This window comes from Natrix helvetica (genome assembly GCF_964273705.1).
Source record: "Natrix helvetica genome assembly, chromosome: 15".
Lineage (NCBI taxonomy): Eukaryota > Metazoa > Chordata > Lepidosauria > Squamata > Natricidae > Natrix > Natrix helvetica.
This window is the reverse complement of record NC_138565.1, coordinates 4,041,740-4,061,001: the sequence shown is the minus strand read 5'-3', so window position 1 is coordinate 4,061,001 and position 19,262 is coordinate 4,041,740. Positions and strand designations below refer to the sequence as shown.

Below are 19,262 nucleotides of genomic sequence, written 5' to 3'. Positions count from 1 at the left end.
GAAAGAGAGAGGGAGAGAGAGAGGGAGAGAGAAAGAGAGAAAGGAGGAGAGAAAGAGAAAGGAAAAGAGAGAGAAAGAAAGAGGTAAAGGGGAAGAGAAAAAGGGGAAGAGAGAGAGAGAAAGGGGGTAGAGAAAGAGAAGCAGAGAAAAAGGAGGAGGGAAAGAGAAAGAGAAAGGGGAAGAGAGAGAGAGGAGGAAGAGGAGGAATATGAATATGGATATGAAATACAGGTAGTCCATGAACTTACTTCATTTAGTGACTTGTTTTTTCACATAACCACCCTGGGCAAAAACTCCCTTAACAGAGGTCTCACTTAACAATGGAAATTTTGGCCTGGGTTGTGGTCGTAAACCGAGAACCGCCTTGTAAAAACCAACCCACCTCGGAGGTCTGCTTCTGCCACTCGAGACGCCGGATGGGGGCAGAATCCAGGGCGGAGAGGATGGCCAGGTAGGAGTTGAAGTTGTTGAGTTTCCGTAAGTGCTGCGGCGAAAGGGGGAAGAAAAATGGGAAGCCTGCCATCACCGCATGTCCTCCTCCAGGGGTCTCCAAACTTGGAAACTTTTAAGACTTGTGGACTTCAACACCCAGAATTCCCCAGCCAGCCTGGCTGGGGAATTCTGGGAGTTGAAGTCCACAAAGTCTTCAAGTTCCCAGGTTTGGATACCCCTGGATGAGTCCTTCCCTTGGTTAGAACTGGGCTCTCTGCCTCCCGGCCTTCCCTATCTGGGTCGTTTACCTTCATGATTTTGATAAATTTCAACAACAGCCTCTCTCGGTCCTGAGACTTTTCCTGCTGCATGATTATCGAGCGGACCCTGTGGGTTAGAAAAAGAAGGGAGACCCTCAAAGGCATGTCAATGTCAAGGTTCTTTCTTACATCAGGCGAAACGGATTTCGAAAGAATAAAAAGTTTTCTTGGGGTACCCGGGTTCTGTTAGCTGCCTCCCTCCTCTCCCGGACAGAAGATTCATTTCTCTCTTCGATTTCTCCTCAGAGCTGGTCTTTATTCTCCCTGGCGGGATGTTTCAAACCAAAGATTTTATTTTATTTTGTTTTGTTTTATTATTTATTTTATTTATTTTATTTTATTTATTTTTTATTTTTTATTTATTTTTATATTTTATTTTATTTTATTATTTATTTTATTATTTATTTTATTATTTATTTTATTATTTATTATTTTATTTATTTTATTTATTTTATTTATTTTAATATTTTATTTTATTTATTTATTTCATTTATTTTATTTATTTCATTTATTTTATTTATTTTAATATTTTATTTATTCATTTATTTTTTATTTATTTTATTTATTTTATTATTTTATCTTACTTACTTTATTTATTTTATTTTATTTATTCATTTTATTATATTTTATTATTTTATTTTATTTATGTGTATCCCACTTTCATTATTTTTACAAATAACTCAAGGTGGCAAACACATCCAACACAACTTCCTTGTCCTATTTTCCCCACAATAACAACCCTGTGAGGTGGGATGCAACTGGCTCAAGGTCACCCAGCTGGCCTTTGTGGCTAAGCAGGACTAGAACTCACCGTCTCCTGGTGATTGGTCCAAAGTCACCCAACTGACTTTCATACCTAAGGTGGGACTAGAACTCCCTTTCTCCTGGTGATTGGCCCAAAGTCACTCACCTGCCTTTCATGCCTAAAGCGGGACTAGAAGTCACTGTCTCCTGGTGATTGGCCCAAAGTTACCCAGTTGATTTTCATGGTTAAGGCAGAACTAGAACTCACAACCTCCTAGTGATTAGCTCAAAGACATCTAGCTGGCTTTCATGGCTAAGATGCTATTAGAATTTTCAATCTTCTAGTGATTGGCCCAAAGTCACCCAGTTTGCTTTTATGGCTAAGGCGGAACTAGAACTCACAACCTCCTAGTGATTAGGCCAAAGTTATCTAGCTGGCTTTCATGGCCACAGGAGAACATACCAAAACCCCTTTTCTCTCTCTTACCAGTAAGACATATTATTAAAGTGCTCGGTGAACTGCGTCAAGTTGGGACTTTTCTCCTCATTTTGTTCCTTTGCCCAGAGTAAAACTTCAGGGATCTGAAAAAGGACGTGAGGACATGGGGAAAAAAACAAAGAGATTAATACTTTCATTAATCCAGTATCAAATTTAGAGCTCCAGTTTGGAACATTTAAATCTGTCAGGTCCCAAAAAAATCAAGAATGATCGGTGGAGATGCTTCGGAGTAGTTTCTTTACTGCTGTTCACCTACAGACGGAATCTTGCCAGATTAAAGCAACTATCTGCATAACTATAGATTTTCTCTGTGAACTGCTAGGGAGTTTTTCTTTGCCTTCTTCCTGCCTACCAGACATTCCATGCTCCACTGCCTCTTTTTCCTCTGGAAAGCACTGCCTACATCCTGGGACTCTATGCAGAGACGCAACAGGCCTTTTGACTTGATAGAGCCATTTCCAAAAAAATAACAAAACAAAACGAACGCAATGCCTAGAAGTATGAATTGGGGATAGTTGTGATTATGCCTTGGGGGTAACTTCCGCACGCCGTTTTCATACCTCAATTTTATAAAACAGCTCTGCGTCGAGGAGAGTGAGCTGCTCTGAAATTTCATGGCTGTGGAAATCATGGAGGGTGCCAGGCCTGGAAAAGAGAAACGACGAGAAAAGAAAAGACAAATAGATTGATTGAGAAGGGTATCTATTTACTCTTCAAAAGGAGTGAAAGGAAAAAACAGCATGGAATTATGGGTTGAAAATGACATTCACCATCCTGTCTATGGAGAATCTCAGTCATCCAAGGTCACGGTTGTCCCAAATCTTCTTTTTCCAAAAAGCAACTGGACTTTCTTTTTCTTTGAAGGTGTTTCCCTTCTCCTCCAAGAAGCTTCTCCAGCTCTGACTGGAAGGATTTATAGCTGGTCATTTGCATCCTTCTAGAGAGTCCTTGAGGCCACTTGGAAGTTCATCCATGTCCTAGGGATCGCTGCAGGTAAAACTCCAAGTGGCCTCAACGACCCTCTCAAAGGATGCAAAGGACCAGCCGCCAGCAAGGAGTATAAATCCTTCCATTCCCCACCATCCAGCCAGAGCTGAAGAAGCTTCTCGGATGAGAAGCGAAACGTCTTCAAAGAAAAACTCAAGAAAGTCTTGGAAAAGCAACTTTGGGACATTCAACATCCTGGGTTGTCCCATCTACTTGAAGGTAGAAATAATTGCAGGTAGTGTTACGAACAGAATTTCCAGGGCTAAGTGACGTTAAGTGAGTTGCATCCAATTTTTAAGCAAGCTCAGAGAGCACCAAGGATCCCATAATCTTCCTCCTCCTCCTCCATTCCACATACCTCTCTCCTTTCTAACCCTGATGATGTTACCTAATTGGGTAATGAAACGTCTGCAAGAAAACCACCAAGCTCAGAGAGCACAAAGGACCCCACAGTCCTCCTCCTCCTCTTCTTCCTCCTCCTCCATGCCTTCCTCCTTCCCCTCCTCCTCTCTCTAAACCCCACTCTCTTCTAGCACTGATGATGTTACCTAGTTGGGTCATGAAATGGGTGCAAGAAAACCACCAAGCTTCAGAGTCCGTCACCCATCTCACCTGGCTGCCACCCATCGAGCGGCCAAAGGCTTGATGGAGTTGGTGTAACGCAGCATTTTCCTCTGGTCGACTTTGTCGAGGATGTTTTTGCGCAAGACTCGGGCGAGGCTAAGTTCTCCGTTGCACACCAGGCGGAAGACGAGCTCCATCAGTAGCTTCAGGATCTCTTCAGTCAGCTCTACCAAACTGGAAAACATCCAGTGAAGGCTACGTTTCAGACCCACCGAGGAGTAGGGGATGAGGCGCCTTTTGGGGGATCGCCACGGTGGACCGCAAGTGGGCCCTGAGGAGCTTTCTCCGACCCTAAACTAGATCTTCAACGGTGCTAGACCTCATGATTATAGGAGGAAACTCAACAGCCCAGCAGCTACATCGACTGAAGGCTCGTATCCACTAAGGGACATCCCACAAGTCACAGATCGTATATTATGTACCGAGAAAGAGGCTTGTTTGGGATCCTGAGCAGCTTTCTCTGATCTTAAACTAGATCTTCAACGGTGCTAGACCTCATGATTATAGGAGGAAACTCAACAGCCCAGCAGCTACATCGACTGAAGGCTCGTATCCACTAAGGGAAATTAAACAAGTCACAGATCATCTATTATGCACCAAGAGGGAGGCTCGTTTGGGGTCCTGAGAATTTCTCACTGATCTTAAACTAGACCTTCACAGTGCTAGTCCTCACGATTATAGGAGACAATTCGACAGCTACATCTGCTGAAGGTTCAGATCCACTAAAAGGCATCTAACAAGTCACAAACGACATACTGTGTTTACTTTATAGGGCAGTAAAGTTTAATACAAGGACACAAATGGCATATTGACTATTTGGGGGCCTAGAATTCACGTCTGGTTCTACCTTCTTCTGCAGATCAAATCCCAGCGTCCCCCAAACATATTGAACAGAGTTTCTTCTTACCATAATTCATCCACCACTCGCACCAGGACAAAAAACGTATTCTTGCTGACTCGTTTCTTATTGTTATCTGGACAGTGGCAGAATTTTTCATATGTTGGAAGGGGAGTTAAAGAAATTAACAACAGGCAGCAACACGTAGCCAACGTTGTTGGTCTTAGGAGGATCGAACCGGTCGATTTCTGGGTGGGAAGACATCCAGCCTATCTCCAAGGTTATACGGGCAAGTCACACAACCAAAGGGATATCCCATCATGGCAACCTTAAAAGACTTATGGACTCCAAACTCCCATAACTCTGCAGTCAGGCTGGGGAATACTGGAAGTCCACCAGTCTTAAAATTGACAAAGTTTTGCAGAGATCGGCCTGGCAGCTCTCCAAGCCAGAGAAGGTCTGTGACTGTAAATCCTCCCTCGAAAGACTTTGTTGGATGTGAGTGAGCAGAATTCACAGTCAATTAATAAAAGGGGTTACTGTCGGGACCAGGAGTTTGTTTCATGCTCTTGGGAAGCCGAGATCAGTTCGGTATCACGTAACAAGACAACATCCAGCATTGCGCACTTCTCAAGGTGAACCCGGGGTGGGGAAAGTCACCCCCCCCAATTTTATCCCCATTCCCCCATAAAGGATATCGGTATTGTAGTTTTTTTATAAGCTCTTCTGGGGAAATAAACGTCCGGTAAGTTGTCAAGAAGGCTTCGCAGTAGAGGACCAGATCTGACCAAGGTAGGAAGAAAAGAAGGAGAAAGAGAAAGAGAGAGAGAGAGAGAGAGAGAGAGAGAGAGAGAAATTAATTTGTTTTCGGATCAAGCAGGTGTCCTAACCTTGGGTGGGCTGGGGGGGTCATGTACCTTTCACCGTCCCCTCCACAGTAGCCGTCTCCGTCGCGTGAACCAAAAGGATGTCTCCTGACCCACCACGGACGTCGGGACCATCATCACCCTGCAGTGGAAGAGAAAAATCTTTCTTCAAAAGAAAAACCTCCAAGTGGCCTCAATGACCCTCTAAAAGGAGGAAAATGACCAGCCGTCTGCAAGGAGTATAAAACCTTCCATTCCCCACCATCCAGTCAAGAGTTGAAGAAGCTTCTCGGAAGAGAAGCGAAACATCTACAAGGAGAAACTTTGAAAGTCCAGCTGCCTCTTGAAAAAGCACTTTTGGGATATTCATTTGTACAGTTTAACCTCCTGACCCCTGATCGTCTTTATTGCTCTTCTCTGCATTCTTTCTAGAGTCTCGGTTTTTGTATCATGGTGACCAAAACTGGACGCCTTATTCCAAGTGTGTGGCCTCACCAATGCAGGATAAAACAGTACTCTCACTTCTTGTCATCTGGATATTATCCCTCTGATGATATATAGCCTAAGTGCACCAACAATTACCCTATTTTTCGGAGCATAAGACACACTTTTCCCTCCCTAAAAGGGGGTGAAAATTTGAGTGCGTCTTATACACCAAATGTAGCCAAAAATGTGGGCACAGAGGAGTCCGTGGCAATCCCTGCAGACTGGAACAGCTGACTGGAGGTATTCCGGGAGGCCGATCCACCCGCCAATCAGCTGCTCGTGCTGAATCAGGCTGCAATAATATGCTGAAGCTGACCTAGCTGTTCGCTATTTGCGGCAATCACATCCAGAAAGCACACACAGTTAATCCTGATTAAGCAGGATTCAATAACTTCTCTTTATATATAATATAACACATTAAGTTAATACATAATACCAAGAGCAGGTTTTCCAACGTGGTAGCTTAGCAGAGAAGTCTTACTTTCAGTTTTAGTTTCAGAGATCAGCACAGAATAAGCCACGCCCAGGCTCCTTGCTGTGTCTCCGTCCTTGTTGCTCACACAGCAAATACTGTTTGTTTCCAAACAGCCCTCAACTCTCTCACACACTGACAGGACGCTAGCCAGATGAATCCCAGAGATGCCGGTAGGCAGAGGCAGAATATGTTTTTTTTCTCTTATTTTGCTCCCCCAAAACTAAGGTGCATCTTATACTCTGAAAAATACGGTAATCTAGTCTGGTTCCAAGCACAACCTGAAAACAAGGAAGCAACCCCCCAAAAAGGAGAAGTTAGAACTTACTTCCTGTTTCAAGGTCAGCCTGGATATGATTTCGGTGTGATTAACTAGGGACAACTCGTCCACTTCCTCCTCCATCTGAGGGTTTTCCAAAGATTCCAGTGACTTCTGCAGTCTGGATGCACAAGACAAAAAGTGGGCATACTGCGTCAACAGAAGGCCTATCATCGCAAGGTTTCTAGTCCTCAGTGTTTGGAAGGAATTGGAGGTAGATCAAAGGTCTAACTGTATGTTTACTGGCTTTCCCCAGGTAAAGGTAAAGGTTAACACATCTGTGCTAGTCGTTCCCGACTCTAGGGGGCGCTGCTCATCTCCGTTTCAAAGCCCAAGAGCCAGCGCTGTCCAAAGACGTCTCCGTGGTCATGTGGCCGGCATGACTCAATGCCGAAGACGCACGGAACGCTGTTCCCTTCCCACCAAAGGTGGTTCCTATTTTTCTACTTGCATTTTTTACGTGCTTTCGAACTGCTAAGTTGGCAGAAGCTGGGACAAGGAACGGGAGCTCACTCCATTAGGCGGCGCTACGGATTCGAACCGCCGAACTGCTGACCTTTATGATCGACAAGCTCAGCATCTGAGCCACTGCGTCCCTGGATTTCCCCAGGGAAAGCTTAAAAATTGGTGGATATTAGATTTTGTGTATGTATGTGAAATAAGAATATACAATATGTAGTTTTTAATTTAAAAATGTGCCCATAAAAAGTAACAGACACTAAGGGAGGGAGGGAGGGAGGAAAGGAATGGTGAAGGAAGAAAGGAAGGAAGGAAGGAAGGAAGGAAGGAAGGAAGGAAGCAAGCAAGCAAGCAAGCTGTGGATGGAGGGAAGGAGAGGAGAGAAGAGGGGAAGGAAAAAGGAAAGAAAGAAGGGTGCGCAAAAAAAGTAAAGAGGAAAAAAAAATCAATCCATATTAAATGCAATTTAGCATCTCTATATTACGACCGCAGCATTATTTAAATTTTCATCCAAAGATGAGCCTAACATTTAAAAGAACCACCGTTGCAACCGGCATGAAATATTGGTTATATGAGAACAGTTTCAGACTTCAGCTAGTTGTTTAATAGTAAGATCTCCACTGTAGGGTTACTTCGTGTCTGTGTGTGTGTTTATACAGATAGTCCTCGACTTACAACAGTTCATTTAATGACGCCCCTGGAAAAAAAGGGACATTTAATGACGCCCCTGAAAAAAAAGGGACACGATTTCACACTTCTGACCAATGCAGCATTCCCATGGTCATGGGATCAAAACACATGTGTCCTTAGCAACTGACTCGACTCATATTTACGATGGTCACAGTGTCCCCCTTTTACGACCTGCTGATAAGCAAAGGGGAAGCCATATTCACTTAACAAGCAGGTTGTTCCCAGCTTAACGGCTGCAGGGATTCACTTAACAAAAGGTCATAAAATGGGGAGAAACTCGCTTGACCCTTGTCTCACTTAGCAACAGAAACGTTGGGCTCCATTGTGTGGCCGTAAACCGAGGACAACCTCACCTTTCGCTCTCGTGCTTTTCCGTCCCTGGGGCGCCACTCACGGACGAGGAATCTTTCGTGTGGTCATCCTTAATTATTGGCGTTTCCTGGGGGGGGAAAATGGGGAGACAGGACAAAGACGTGAATTATTCACCAGATAAAGACAATCCTCAACTTACAGCTGTTCGTTTAATGGCCGTTCGGAGTCACCGCAGCACTGGAAAAAAGTGACCCGGGACCGTTTTTCACATGTACGACCGTTGTAGCAATTCCTGCAGTCACATGATCAAAATTCAGAGGCTTGACAACTGGCATGGACTTATGACGGTTGCCCCTTCTCCGACCAGCAAAGTTAAATGGGGAAGCCAGACTCACTTAACAACGCTGGCACCAATTTATCCACGGCGGCGGTTCACTTAACAACTTAAAGTGTTCACTTAAATTCCCTTAGAAAGGTCATAAAATGGGGAGGGGGGGAGCTCACTTAACAAATGAGTCTCGCTTGACAAATCAACTTTGGGGCTCCGTTGTGGTCGTATGTCGAGGACCATCTAGAGTCTCCAAATAGTGGAAGAGGTCGGTCCACACCTCTTAAAAGTTCAAGGTTGAGAAACACTGTGTTGTATTGTCACCACGTAAAGTTTCCTAACGATGCCGTAACTAATTCATAATAATCGAGCCGACCGTTTTAATACAAAAGCAGTGATTTTATTAACAGCTTCATCAGGCATTATTCATTAGGCAAGCTTTATTCGCAGCCATTTCTTTGCTTTGTCTATCTGCTTCTGAACTTTGCCCCCGTTCCTTTCCTCCCCTCGGTCTGTGTCATAAATCACATTACCCAATAGATACACCCATCTCAAACCAGCTACTGTAATCTGAGATCAGTACTACTGTATTCTGAGATCAGCCGACAGTATGCGTGGAATGTCAACACATTCCATTCTCAAAATTGAACCAAAGTCAAATTTGGTTGGGTTTTTAAAGAAATACACAGAGCACTCTTTACCATTTCATGACGACCTCGTTGTTTGCTTTGGTTAAAATATTCATGGCTGGGAGAGGCATGGGAACAAGGTCAACCAACGAATAGGCATAGCAACTAAGTCAGCCAATGGGAGCTGAAACAGATCGGAGTCTGTGCAGGGAATTGAAACAGAAACTTAAGCAGTCTGCTGCTCTGAGAAGTAAACTAGCAGTCTGCTGAAATGAAACTAACTGCTTGTGCTTGCCTGTAACTCTCCTGCTTTGCATTTACTTGGAAGGATCACCTGTTGGTGTTGTACATTTATTCATCTGTTCTTATGCACATAAAGAAGTTAATGAATCCTGCTGCATCGGTTATCTGTGTGTGCTTTCTGGATTTTGAATTTATGCAACGAACTCTTGACAGCTTTCTTTTTCAAGGTGACAGAAATCCATTCTGCAAATGGAATTCATGTTGTATTTTTTTTTTTTTAAAAACTGCCCTCTTGAAGAGGTGTGGACTTCCACTCCCAGAATTCCTCAGCCGGCTGGGGAATTCTGGGAGTGGAAGTCCTCAGCTCTTTCATGTTGTATGCCGAGAAACCCGGTTTCTCGCTTCGTCGTTTGTGGTACCCTCCTACCTCTTTCCCCGCCAAACCATCAAATCCAACCAATTCTTCAACAAAGGCGTTAAAATACAGAATTGTACATTTTGTAGGCTGGAAACATGCAGCGCGATAAGTCAGGGGGAGGGAGTTCAAATCCACAGGGGAAAGAATGTTATCAGTGCTGGAAGGGATTGAGGTATGTGGAATGATGATGGAGGAGGAGGAGGAGGAGGAGGAGGAGGATGACGACGACTGTGGGGTCCTTGGTGCTCTCTGAGCTTGGTTGTTTCCATGCAGACATTTCATGACCCAGCTAGTTAACATCATCAGTGGCCAGTGAGTGTGCTTTGCTCCTTGTTTATATAGACCCGACTTCAGGTCCTGAATGCAGGGAGGGGGTGAGAAAGGAGATTTCCCTGCCACTCATTCCCAGTAGGCGTGCCAGGCCATTTCCAGCGCTCATCCTGGTTTTACTTACTCCTTCAGAGTAGGCAGGGAGTACTTCCCCATTGCTTTGACCCGAGGAGTACAGATTGACGTATTCACCCTCGCCAACGTTGTCACTCTACAGAGACAGGAGGGAAGGGAAGCAAAGGGGTGACCCCCGCCAGGCAGGATAGACACTGCAACCCCCCTCCCTCCCCCAGCACCATGGGACAGGTGGGCCCTCGAACCGGGACCGGTGTGTGTTTCAGAACAATCCCCTAAAAACTATAGGGGGTACCTTTTCATATTAGTAGAGCCAGTTTGCTCTAGTGATCAAGGCACCAGGCTAGAAAGCAAGGAGATGTGAGTTCTAGATCGGCTTTAGCCACGGAAGGCAGCTGGGTGACTCTGAGCCGATCATCAGGAGACAGTGAGTTCTAGCTCCACTTTAGGCACGAAAGCCGACTGGGTGACTCTGAGCCAATCACTAGGAGACATTGAGTTCTAGTCCCAGTTTAGGCATGAAAGCCGACTGGGTGACTCTGAGCCAATCACCAGGAGACGGTGAGTTCTAGTCCTGCCTTAGGCATGAAAGCCAACTGGGTGATTCTGAGCCAATCACTAGGAGACGGTGAGTTCTAGTCCCAGTTTAGGCATGAAAGCCGACTGGGTGACTCTGAGCCAATCACCAGGAGACGGTGAGTTCTAGTCCTGCCTTAGGCATGAAAGCCAACTGGGTGACTGAGCCAATCACCAGGAGACGGTGAGTTCTAGTCCCACTTTAGCCATGAAAGGCAGCTGAGTGACTTTGGGCCAGCCACTTTGTCTCCGCCCAAGGAAGGTGGCAATTGCAAATCACAGAACGCTACACCACCCTCCCCACAGCCTGACCCACAAAATGCGGAGCTCGGCCCCCGTTAGGGTTTTCTCACCGAAGATTTCTGGAGAGTTTTGATGAAAGAGAGTTCAGAAGAAAGCGAGACAGAAACAGTCTTGCTGCTGTCTTGAGAAGAAGAAGAGGAGGAAGAGGAGGAGGAGAAGGAAGAAGATGGCCGCTCCATGGTGCCAAGGGGCTGGCCAGACGTGGCTGGCACCGCCGGCGGGTCCGAGTTCGGGGCCTGGTGCGCAGGTGGAAAAGTCTGAGGAGAGGCGGAAGTGGCCGAGGTAGATGTGAGAAAGGGAGGGATGGCGGGAACTTGGCCACGAGGCGCGAAGTCTTGGGAAAAAGACCTGAAGAACGATTTGAACTGGGAAGACGGGACAATGATGAAGCGGAAGGGGGAGGGGCATGGGGGAGGGAAGACGGCACCAAGTCAACGAGAAAGGGGAGCGTTGAGGGGAGGAGATGAGCGGGGGAAGAGGACGAGGAGGGCAGGAGAGAAAAAGAAAGACAGAGAAAAGGAATTAGAGCAATGTACACAGTAGAGCAAAGGCTCGGTTGGCCTCTCAGCTTGGAGAGACTCCCTTGGCTAAGAGGCCGAAGCCCTGCCATGGAAAGAACCGAGTTCGATTCTCCCTCGCAGGGGGGGGGGAAAGATGACACGAAGAAACTAAAACCTAGAACCGATGAAAAAAACATAAAAGGGCCTTTGGCAGCAGGGGTGGGGGTCCATCTGCAATTGATGTTTTCTGACCGAGGTTTCCCGAGAGCAGGAAGCCAACTCCTGGTCCCGACAAAAAACCCTTTTATTAATTGACTGTGAATTCTGCTCATCCACATCCAGCAAAGTCTTTCGAGGGAGGATTTACAGTCACAGACCTTATCTGGCTTGGAGAGCTGCCAGGCCGGTATCTGCAGAACTTGGCAAGGAGTCTCGGAGAGTCACGAACCAATGAAGTGAACTAATGGTCTCCTGCAAACTCCACTCCCCTTTCGCTCCTCTGTTATTTCCTCTGGGAGGGTCCATTCACTGTCCTACCTGTGGCCTTACTCCCAAGTCGACCCCTGTTCTTTAGCTGTTCCCTTCGTCTGGCCACTCTGTGCATGCGCACACTGGGAACAGGCTCCAGCTGTTCTTCTGCCTCACTGATGTCTGATTCTGAAGGCAGCTGATAACTGTCAGACGGCTCTGGCCCCTTCTCTGCCTCCGACACAGAGCCCTCGTCCGAGCCTTCCCCAGACTCCAGGACTGGCCCAGGTTCCTCCCCAACCTCCCCACTGTCCGACTCTGCTGGCGGGCTACAACAAGTGGCAGGAGGCCAGGCAATTTCTCTTTCTCTTAAATTTCTCTTTCTCTTAAATTTTCTAAAATTTTCTAAAATTTTTAATTTAACTTAACTAAATAGTACAGGGAATTTCTACTACCTCCTCCAGTCCTATGCTTAATTTATTTATTGTATACTTAAAACATGTATATTTACTGTCTAACCATTTTAATATGACTGTACACCGCCCCGAGTCTCTTTTGAGAGAGGGGCGGTCTAGAAATCCAATAAAGTTAAGTTAAGTTAAGTTAAGTTTCGTCAGATGGCTTATGAAATTGGACCTTCCCGTTTCCACCACTCCCTCCCCCTCTTTTGGCTCTTGAGCTCGGCCATGCCTGGAAACATGCCGGGCTCAGGGCCAGGCACAACGCAAAACGGCTCGCAAGTGCACTTCACGTCGGATGAAAAGTCCGCCCTTCGCTTCTCTCCATGCTGGTAGGAGAATCTCTCTCTGGGGAAACCCAAGCTAAGGGGGAAAAAAACAAGTCCCTTCTGCAGAATCGCCCTCGGCTGAGGTTTTCCACCGTCCTGGTGCCTGCTTTTCCCCCGAAACACCTGCTCTACTCCTCGGGTCCGAGAGGGGATGGCGGTAGCCTAGAAAACCGGCCAGCCATCCTGTTGCGCCTCCGGAAGGGAAAACCAGAAAGAAAACGTTGCAGGAGCGGAGTTTTAGAAAAGGAGCATGTTTCTTCTAATGTCGTTCTGCAGAAGCCGCGCTGTGGTACTTCAAGGATTCGGCCCCGTGCGGTTAAAGCATCCACCGCGGCGTTACTGCGCAATGCGCGATCCAACCTGAGCGAATCAAATACGCTAAGACTGAAAGAATCGTGGGCCTCGTCAAAATCTTCCTTACCACGTACTTTCGGTTTGATGGAGAACATCTAGCAATGATGATGTTACCCAGTTGGGTCGTGAAACGTCCGCGTGGAAATAGGCCAGCTCAGAGAGCACCAAGGACCTCACAGTCATGGTCCTCCTCCCCCCCTCCTCCATCATCCCTTCAAACACTGATGATGTTACCTAGTTGGGTCATGAAACGTCTGCATGGAAACAACTCAGAGAGCACCAAGAACTTCCCAGTCGTAATTGTTCTCCTCCTCCTCCATCATCCCATTCCCTTCTAACCCTGATGAGGTTACCTAGTTGGGTCATGAAACGTCTGCATGGAAACAGCCCAGCTCCGAGAGCACCCAAGGACCCACAGATTGGGAAGTTCTCCTAGGATGTGAGTCCAAAAGCTTGGAGGAATAAACCCAGCGGTCCCGATGACCGGCTCAAGATTGGATCCTGCCACCTTATCCCGGGAGACCTGCTTTCACTTTCCTTCGTGCGAAGTAATGAAGGGGAAAGAGCAAAGAGGGAGCAAGCTGCGAAAGGAAAGACTTCCGTTAGTCACTCACCGAGTGCGCGGGAAAGGAACTGTTCTGCTGGAGGAAGGAATTAGAGACGGACACGCTGAGACCCGGGCCCAGGCCGACCTCCTCGGAGGCCAGGGGGGCCTTAGATGGCTGGACACAGTAGGAGACAGAAGAGAAGGGAGCAGGGAAAATAGCCTGTTGGAAGGAGAGAAAGAAAAGGAGCGAGGGAGGAAGACGAAAGGAAAAAAAAGAACAACCTACATCGACGGGAGATTAAACCCAGCACCTGGCTTGGGCGGGGTTGGACTAGGCAGCCTCTTAAGGTCCCATCCGAGCGCTACGGTGCTGGATTCGTCTTCTATCCAAATACAGGCAGTCTTCGACGTGCATCAGTTCGTTTAGTGAACGTGAATAACGGAGTCGGAAGGGACCTTGGAGGTCTTCTAGTCCAATCCCCTGCTCAAGTATCCTCGACTTACAACCGTTTGCTTAGTGACAGTTCTAAGTTACGATGGCACTGAAAAACAAAGCGACTTAGGAGCGTTTTTCATGCTTACGACCGTTGCAAGCATCCCCGTGGTCACCTGATCAGAATTCAGAGGCTTGGCCGCTGACTCGTGTTTATGATGGCCGCAGCGCCCCGGGGTCACACGATCCCCTTTTTGCGACTTTCTGATAATCCGAGTCAACGGGGAAGTCTGGTTCACTTCACAACGGTGTCACTGACTTAACGACGGCCATGATTCACTTAACAAAAGGTCGTAAAATGGGGGCAAAACTCACTTTGCAACTGTTGGGCGAAATTGTGGTCGTAAGCCGAGGACTACCTGTACGTGAAGATAGTTGGGACACCCGCAATCTCACGCCAAGGGGTGAATTGTTTAATATTTGCTTTCGGGAAACGTGGCGAAAGATTGAAAGGCTAAAGATTTTCTTTTTCCGAAAACAGGGAAAATGAAAAAAAAGAAAAAGATTGAATTCCCCCCCAAAAAAACCAACCCCAAATGGAATAAAACAGAAAAAGGAAGCAGGCAGCCCTCAGAAGGCGAGAGAAGAAATGGAGGAACAAAAGGCTTAAAGGCCAAGACCACATCCCTGGGGAAACTGAATCAGAGAACAATACCTCCTGGTTATTTACGTGTGCTAGACTGGGCTTTTATAATCTCTCTTTTCAAAATTTCCCAAGCTTCTTGAGTTGTTTTCCCCTTGAGGATTCTTCATCCTCCAAAGTTTGTTCACTGCCAGCTTCCAATAAGTCAAGTCAACGAGGAAACCAGCCAGCCCCTGATGTTGCGCTTAACGACTGCACAGGAGTCCTTAACAACCGCAACCTAAACGGTCATCGTGCACTGAAGTTCACGTTTCATTTCGTGGTGCAAGGTGCGATGGCAATAAAGTCAACTTAAACTAAACTGCGCTCAGACCTCCCGGGAATAAAATCCCCAAGCCAAGAAATGTGGACCATGGACCAAAAAGGAGGCTCCGTATCTTTTAGGATGGGCAAGAAGGAAGTGGACCAACATGGAGCAGAAAAAAAAAAAAGAACAGGAACTCACCAGCTGCCTCTGTTTGGGTGGGAGGGCCGGAGGAGGGGCCAGATCCTGGCCAGAGACGGTGCTGCTGAAGGAGTCGCTGAATCCATAAACCTCCATCAGATGCTTATTCTTCTGCTGGTAGATGTGCTCGCTCTGCGGGGTTTGGTAGAACATGGAAGGCTGAGGTTCAGAATAGTCTTCTACAAACTGCATGTAGGCCAACACTGCAAGAGAGAGAATGGACACGTGGGTGGGTCACCTTCTCGTTGAGATGCTCGGAGAAACCTCCTCTACGTCCTCCTGGTTGGGTGGAGGGATTCCCAGAAGAAAGATGTGAAATTAAGGAGAGGAGGTTTAGAGTCACAGGAGTCAGTCGGCGTGTATTTAAATGGACTCCAGAGGATGGGAGAGGACAGGAAGGCCTGGAGGAACGTTGTCCATGGGGTCGCGATGGGTGGGACACAACTTCACAACTAACAACAACAATCAAGGAATTTGAAGCGAGAAAGAGAGGGAGAAGGAATAGTGGAGAAGAGGAGAAAAGGAAGAGAAGACGAAGACGAAGAAGACGACGACGACAGAGAAGGAGGTGGCTGAATGGAGTCACCAAAGCAGTCGGCCTGAGCTTAAATGGACTCCAGAGGATGGGAGAGGACAGGAAGGCCTGGAGGAACGTTGTCCATAGGGGTCATGATGGGTGGGACACAACTTCATAACTAACAACAACAAATAAGGAATGTGAAGCGAGAAAGAGAGAGAGAAGGAATAGTGAAGAAGAGGAGAAAAGAGAAGAAGAAGGAGGAGGAGAAGAGGAGGAGGAGGAGGAGGAGGAGGAGGAGGAGGAGGAGGAAGAGAAGAAGAAGAAGAAGAAGAAGAAGAAGAAGAAGAAGAAGAAGAAGAAGAAGAAGAAGAAGAAGAAGAAGAAGAAGAAGAAGAAGAAGAAGAAGAAGAAGAAGAAGAAGAAGAAGACAGAGAATGAGGTGGCTGGATGGAGTCACCGAAGCAGTCAGCGTGAGCTTCAGAGGGTGGGAGAGGAGAGGAAGGCCTGGAGGAACGTTGTCCATAGGGGTCGCGATGGGTCGGACACAACTTCACAACTAACAACAACAACAAAGGAGCTAAAAACTCAATAAAGAAGCCAAGAATAAACATTACAATCAAGGCGACCACCAAGATCCCTCCCACCAACACTGCCAGGGCAAGCCACTTGTATAGAAACAGAGAGAAAACCTCACTCCCTTCTAGTCCTGATGACGTTACCTAGTTGGGTCATGAAACGTCTGCAAGAAAACAACAGGATTCAGAGAGGACAAGAACCCTGAGTTACAAATACTCTCTTCCATTGGTACAGGGGCATTGCATGAAACCCAAATCAAACAAAACGCCAAAGTAATCTGAACATAGGCCGTCCTCGACTTACAACGGTTCATTTAGCGACTGTTCCAAGTTACCAGGGCACTGAAAAAAGTGACATACGACCGTTTTTCGACATCTACGGCCACTGCAGCCTCAACACAGATGAAAAGCCAGACACTTGGCCACTGATTCATATTTACGACAGCCGCAACGTCTCCCGGGGTTGTGTGATCCCCTCTTGAAGACTTCTGATCACCAAAGTCAACGGGGAAGCCGGACTCACAACTGGGTTACTCATTTAGCAAACGCAATGATTCGGTTCACAGCTCGTGCAATGGGGCAGTTGACCCGTTTTTCATTTAGCAACCTAAAACGCTGGGCTCAAATTGCGGTCGTAACCCGAGGACTACCTACAGCAATAAAGACAAATCAGACTTCACATTCGGTCCAACGTGAATATCCCTCAACTGTTAACCCAGAGGGCAAAATTCTTATCCTGGCTTCTAAAACAGACTCACAAAGACTTTCCTGTTCCTTTTCTTTTGTGCCTGTGTGATTAGACACAAATTGCTGAACCAGCATCTAAACAAATCAGGATTAAGGGAGAGACGCCATGTGTTTAAACCAGCAGCTAGGCAGGAAGTGGGGGAAGCAAATTTGGGAACCCGAAAATGACACTAAACCAACATATATATATATATGGTTTTACGGCTGTCGGCGTTGCGATAATTACTCAGATCTCGGGGGTGAGTCATATGTTTGTCTAGTTTAATTTTGTAAATTTTGCAGGGGTGGGGAAGTTCCCCTGTTGTGGTTTTGCACACATGCAGCAGGCAGGAAGTTTGGGGCGATATTTTGAAGAGCTTGCTGTCCTACGGTGGAAAATAGAAGAGAAACTCACCGCAAAAGGGTGGGGGAAAAACGTTTTAGATTAAACTTGCTAAGAGTTAATTCTTTCTTATAAATCTCCTAGGCTTTATGGTATTGTTCTGGGGATTACATTGGGCAGACACACTGCCCTACAATGGAAAGTAAAAGAATAGCAGAGTTGGATGGGACCTTGGAGGTCTTCTAGTCCAACCCCCTGCCCAGGCAGGAAACCCTACACCACTTCAGATAAATAGATATACAACATCTTCTTAAAGACTTCCAGTGTTGGGGCATTCACAACTTCTGGAGGCAAGCTGTTCCACTGGTTAATTGTTCTAACTGTCAGGAAATTTCTCCTTAGTTCTAGGTTGCTTCTCTCCTTGATTAGTTTCCACCCATTGCTTCTCGTTCTACCCTCAGGTGCTTTGGAGAATAGTTTGACTCCCTCTTCTTTGGGGCAGCCCCTCAAATATAAAAATACTATTGTTCGGGGATGCTCCCTTGTAGTTTTTAAAAAGAAAAAAGAAAAGAAAAAGGGAGGGAAGGAAAGAAGGAAGGATGGGAGAAAAGACAGATGAAGAAAGGAAGGAAGGACAAAAGGAGGGAGAAGGGAGGAAAGGAGGAAGAAAAGGAGGAAATCAAAAGCTATTTCCTTTCCTATTAACAGTAACAGAGTTAGAAGGGACCTTGGAGGTCGTCTAGTCCAGCCCCCTGCTCACGCAGGAGACCCATAATGGGGATTCGAACCACCGAACTGCCGACCTTTCTGATCGACGAGCTCAGCGTCTTAGCCACTGAGCCACTTTTTCTTTTCTTCTCTCTTCCCGTCATCCTAAATATTACTTCCTGTTTGTTTTCGATCTTCCTTTTAGGACATTTTAACAAAGTGATGCGTTTGTTTGTTTTTAACGATCGAGGGAGCGCTTACTGTGTTTGTTTTTTTTCTCCGGCAGCGGCGGGGGCTCCTCAGATTCCCTGGGGGCGTTGGGGCTGGAGAAATCCGCCAGGAATTCAACAGGGGGAGCTGGCTTCCCAGGCTGATAGGGCAGGACAGCGGCAAAAGGGGTGAAGACCCAGGGCAAGAGCGTCGGGACGCTTAAGTCCTCCTCCGAAAGGTTGTCGTACTGCGAAGGGTGCCTCTCCAGGAGGACCCGACAACCGGAGACGTCGAAGGCGGGAGCGGCCGTCCCCCTCCGCTTCTTCTCGGGAAGAGCTGGTGGGACCTCAACCGCTGGCGTGGCGGCGGTTGGGGAGATACAATTCTCGGGAAGTTGGAAAGATTGTCCGAGAAATGGAGAAGCAGATTCCCGAAGGCCCTCCGGCAAAGGGCTGAGCACACCGACTCCTGGCTGGGGGATCTGGTCCGTTTTCGAGAGATCCTGCTGCAAGAACTCGTAATCGGGATCGTAATGATCTGCAGGGAAGAGAGCGAGAAACGATTGTCAACAACAGAAGAGTTGGAAGGGGCCTCGGGGACTTTTTACTTTGACACAATAATGGCCACCTATACATAGACACCTCTTAAAATAGTAAATGACTTGTGTGGACCCCACCAGAGTCTTAAACCGGCAATACCTGTGTTGCTGAATCATCCTCATTGCATCAGCTTACAGCCTGCAGCTTACAACCTTACATCAGTTGGCAGCTATTAAATCCTCATTACCTGATAATATACCGTATTTTTCGGAGTATAATACGCAGCGGAGTATAAGATGCACCAAGATTGTGAAGAGGCAAATATAGAATTATATATGTATGTATGTATGTATGTATGTATGTATGTTGTATTTGTGCTGATAAATAAATAAAGGGAGACTAGTATAGATCTATTTCAAGCTATTTAGCTCTCATCAGTTAGCCATACCCTTAC

The 19,262-nt window shown here is 46.6% G+C and overlaps 1 protein-coding gene across 5 annotated transcripts in view; it reads right to left on the bottom strand.

The window, feature by feature from the left end:
* Positions 1-78: 78 nt before the first annotated feature.
* The window catches only part of RAPGEF1 (Rap guanine nucleotide exchange factor 1), a gene marked incomplete at its 3' end in the record, with an annotated part of 44,552 nt that continues 25,368 nt past the window's right edge, over positions 79-19,262 (bottom strand). The window contains exons 9-23 of one of the 5 annotated variants that reach the window (XM_081967227.1): positions 18,321-18,806; positions 15,188-15,390; positions 13,674-13,826; positions 11,001-11,315; positions 10,121-10,207; positions 8,090-8,175; positions 6,597-6,708; positions 5,362-5,452; positions 5,143-5,227; positions 4,514-4,606; positions 3,595-3,780; positions 2,556-2,640; positions 1,984-2,078; positions 741-819; positions 79-484 (exon numbers count right to left, since the gene is read on the bottom strand). In XM_081967227.1, coding sequence (XP_081823353.1) covers positions 311-484; positions 741-819; positions 1,984-2,078; positions 2,556-2,640; positions 3,595-3,780; positions 4,514-4,606; positions 5,143-5,227; positions 5,362-5,452; positions 6,597-6,708; positions 8,090-8,175; positions 10,121-10,207; positions 11,001-11,315; positions 13,674-13,826; positions 15,188-15,390; positions 18,321-18,806 — 2,330 coding nt within the window. Of the gene's footprint in view, positions 485-740; positions 820-1,983; positions 2,079-2,555; positions 2,641-3,594; positions 3,781-4,509; positions 4,607-5,142; positions 5,228-5,361; positions 5,453-6,596; positions 6,709-8,089; positions 8,176-10,120; positions 10,208-11,000; positions 11,316-13,673; positions 13,827-15,187; positions 15,391-18,320; positions 18,807-19,262 lie in introns of those variants that run through there. The other 4 variants (XM_081967228.1, XM_081967229.1, XM_081967230.1 and 1 more) reach the window with 4 other exon arrangements.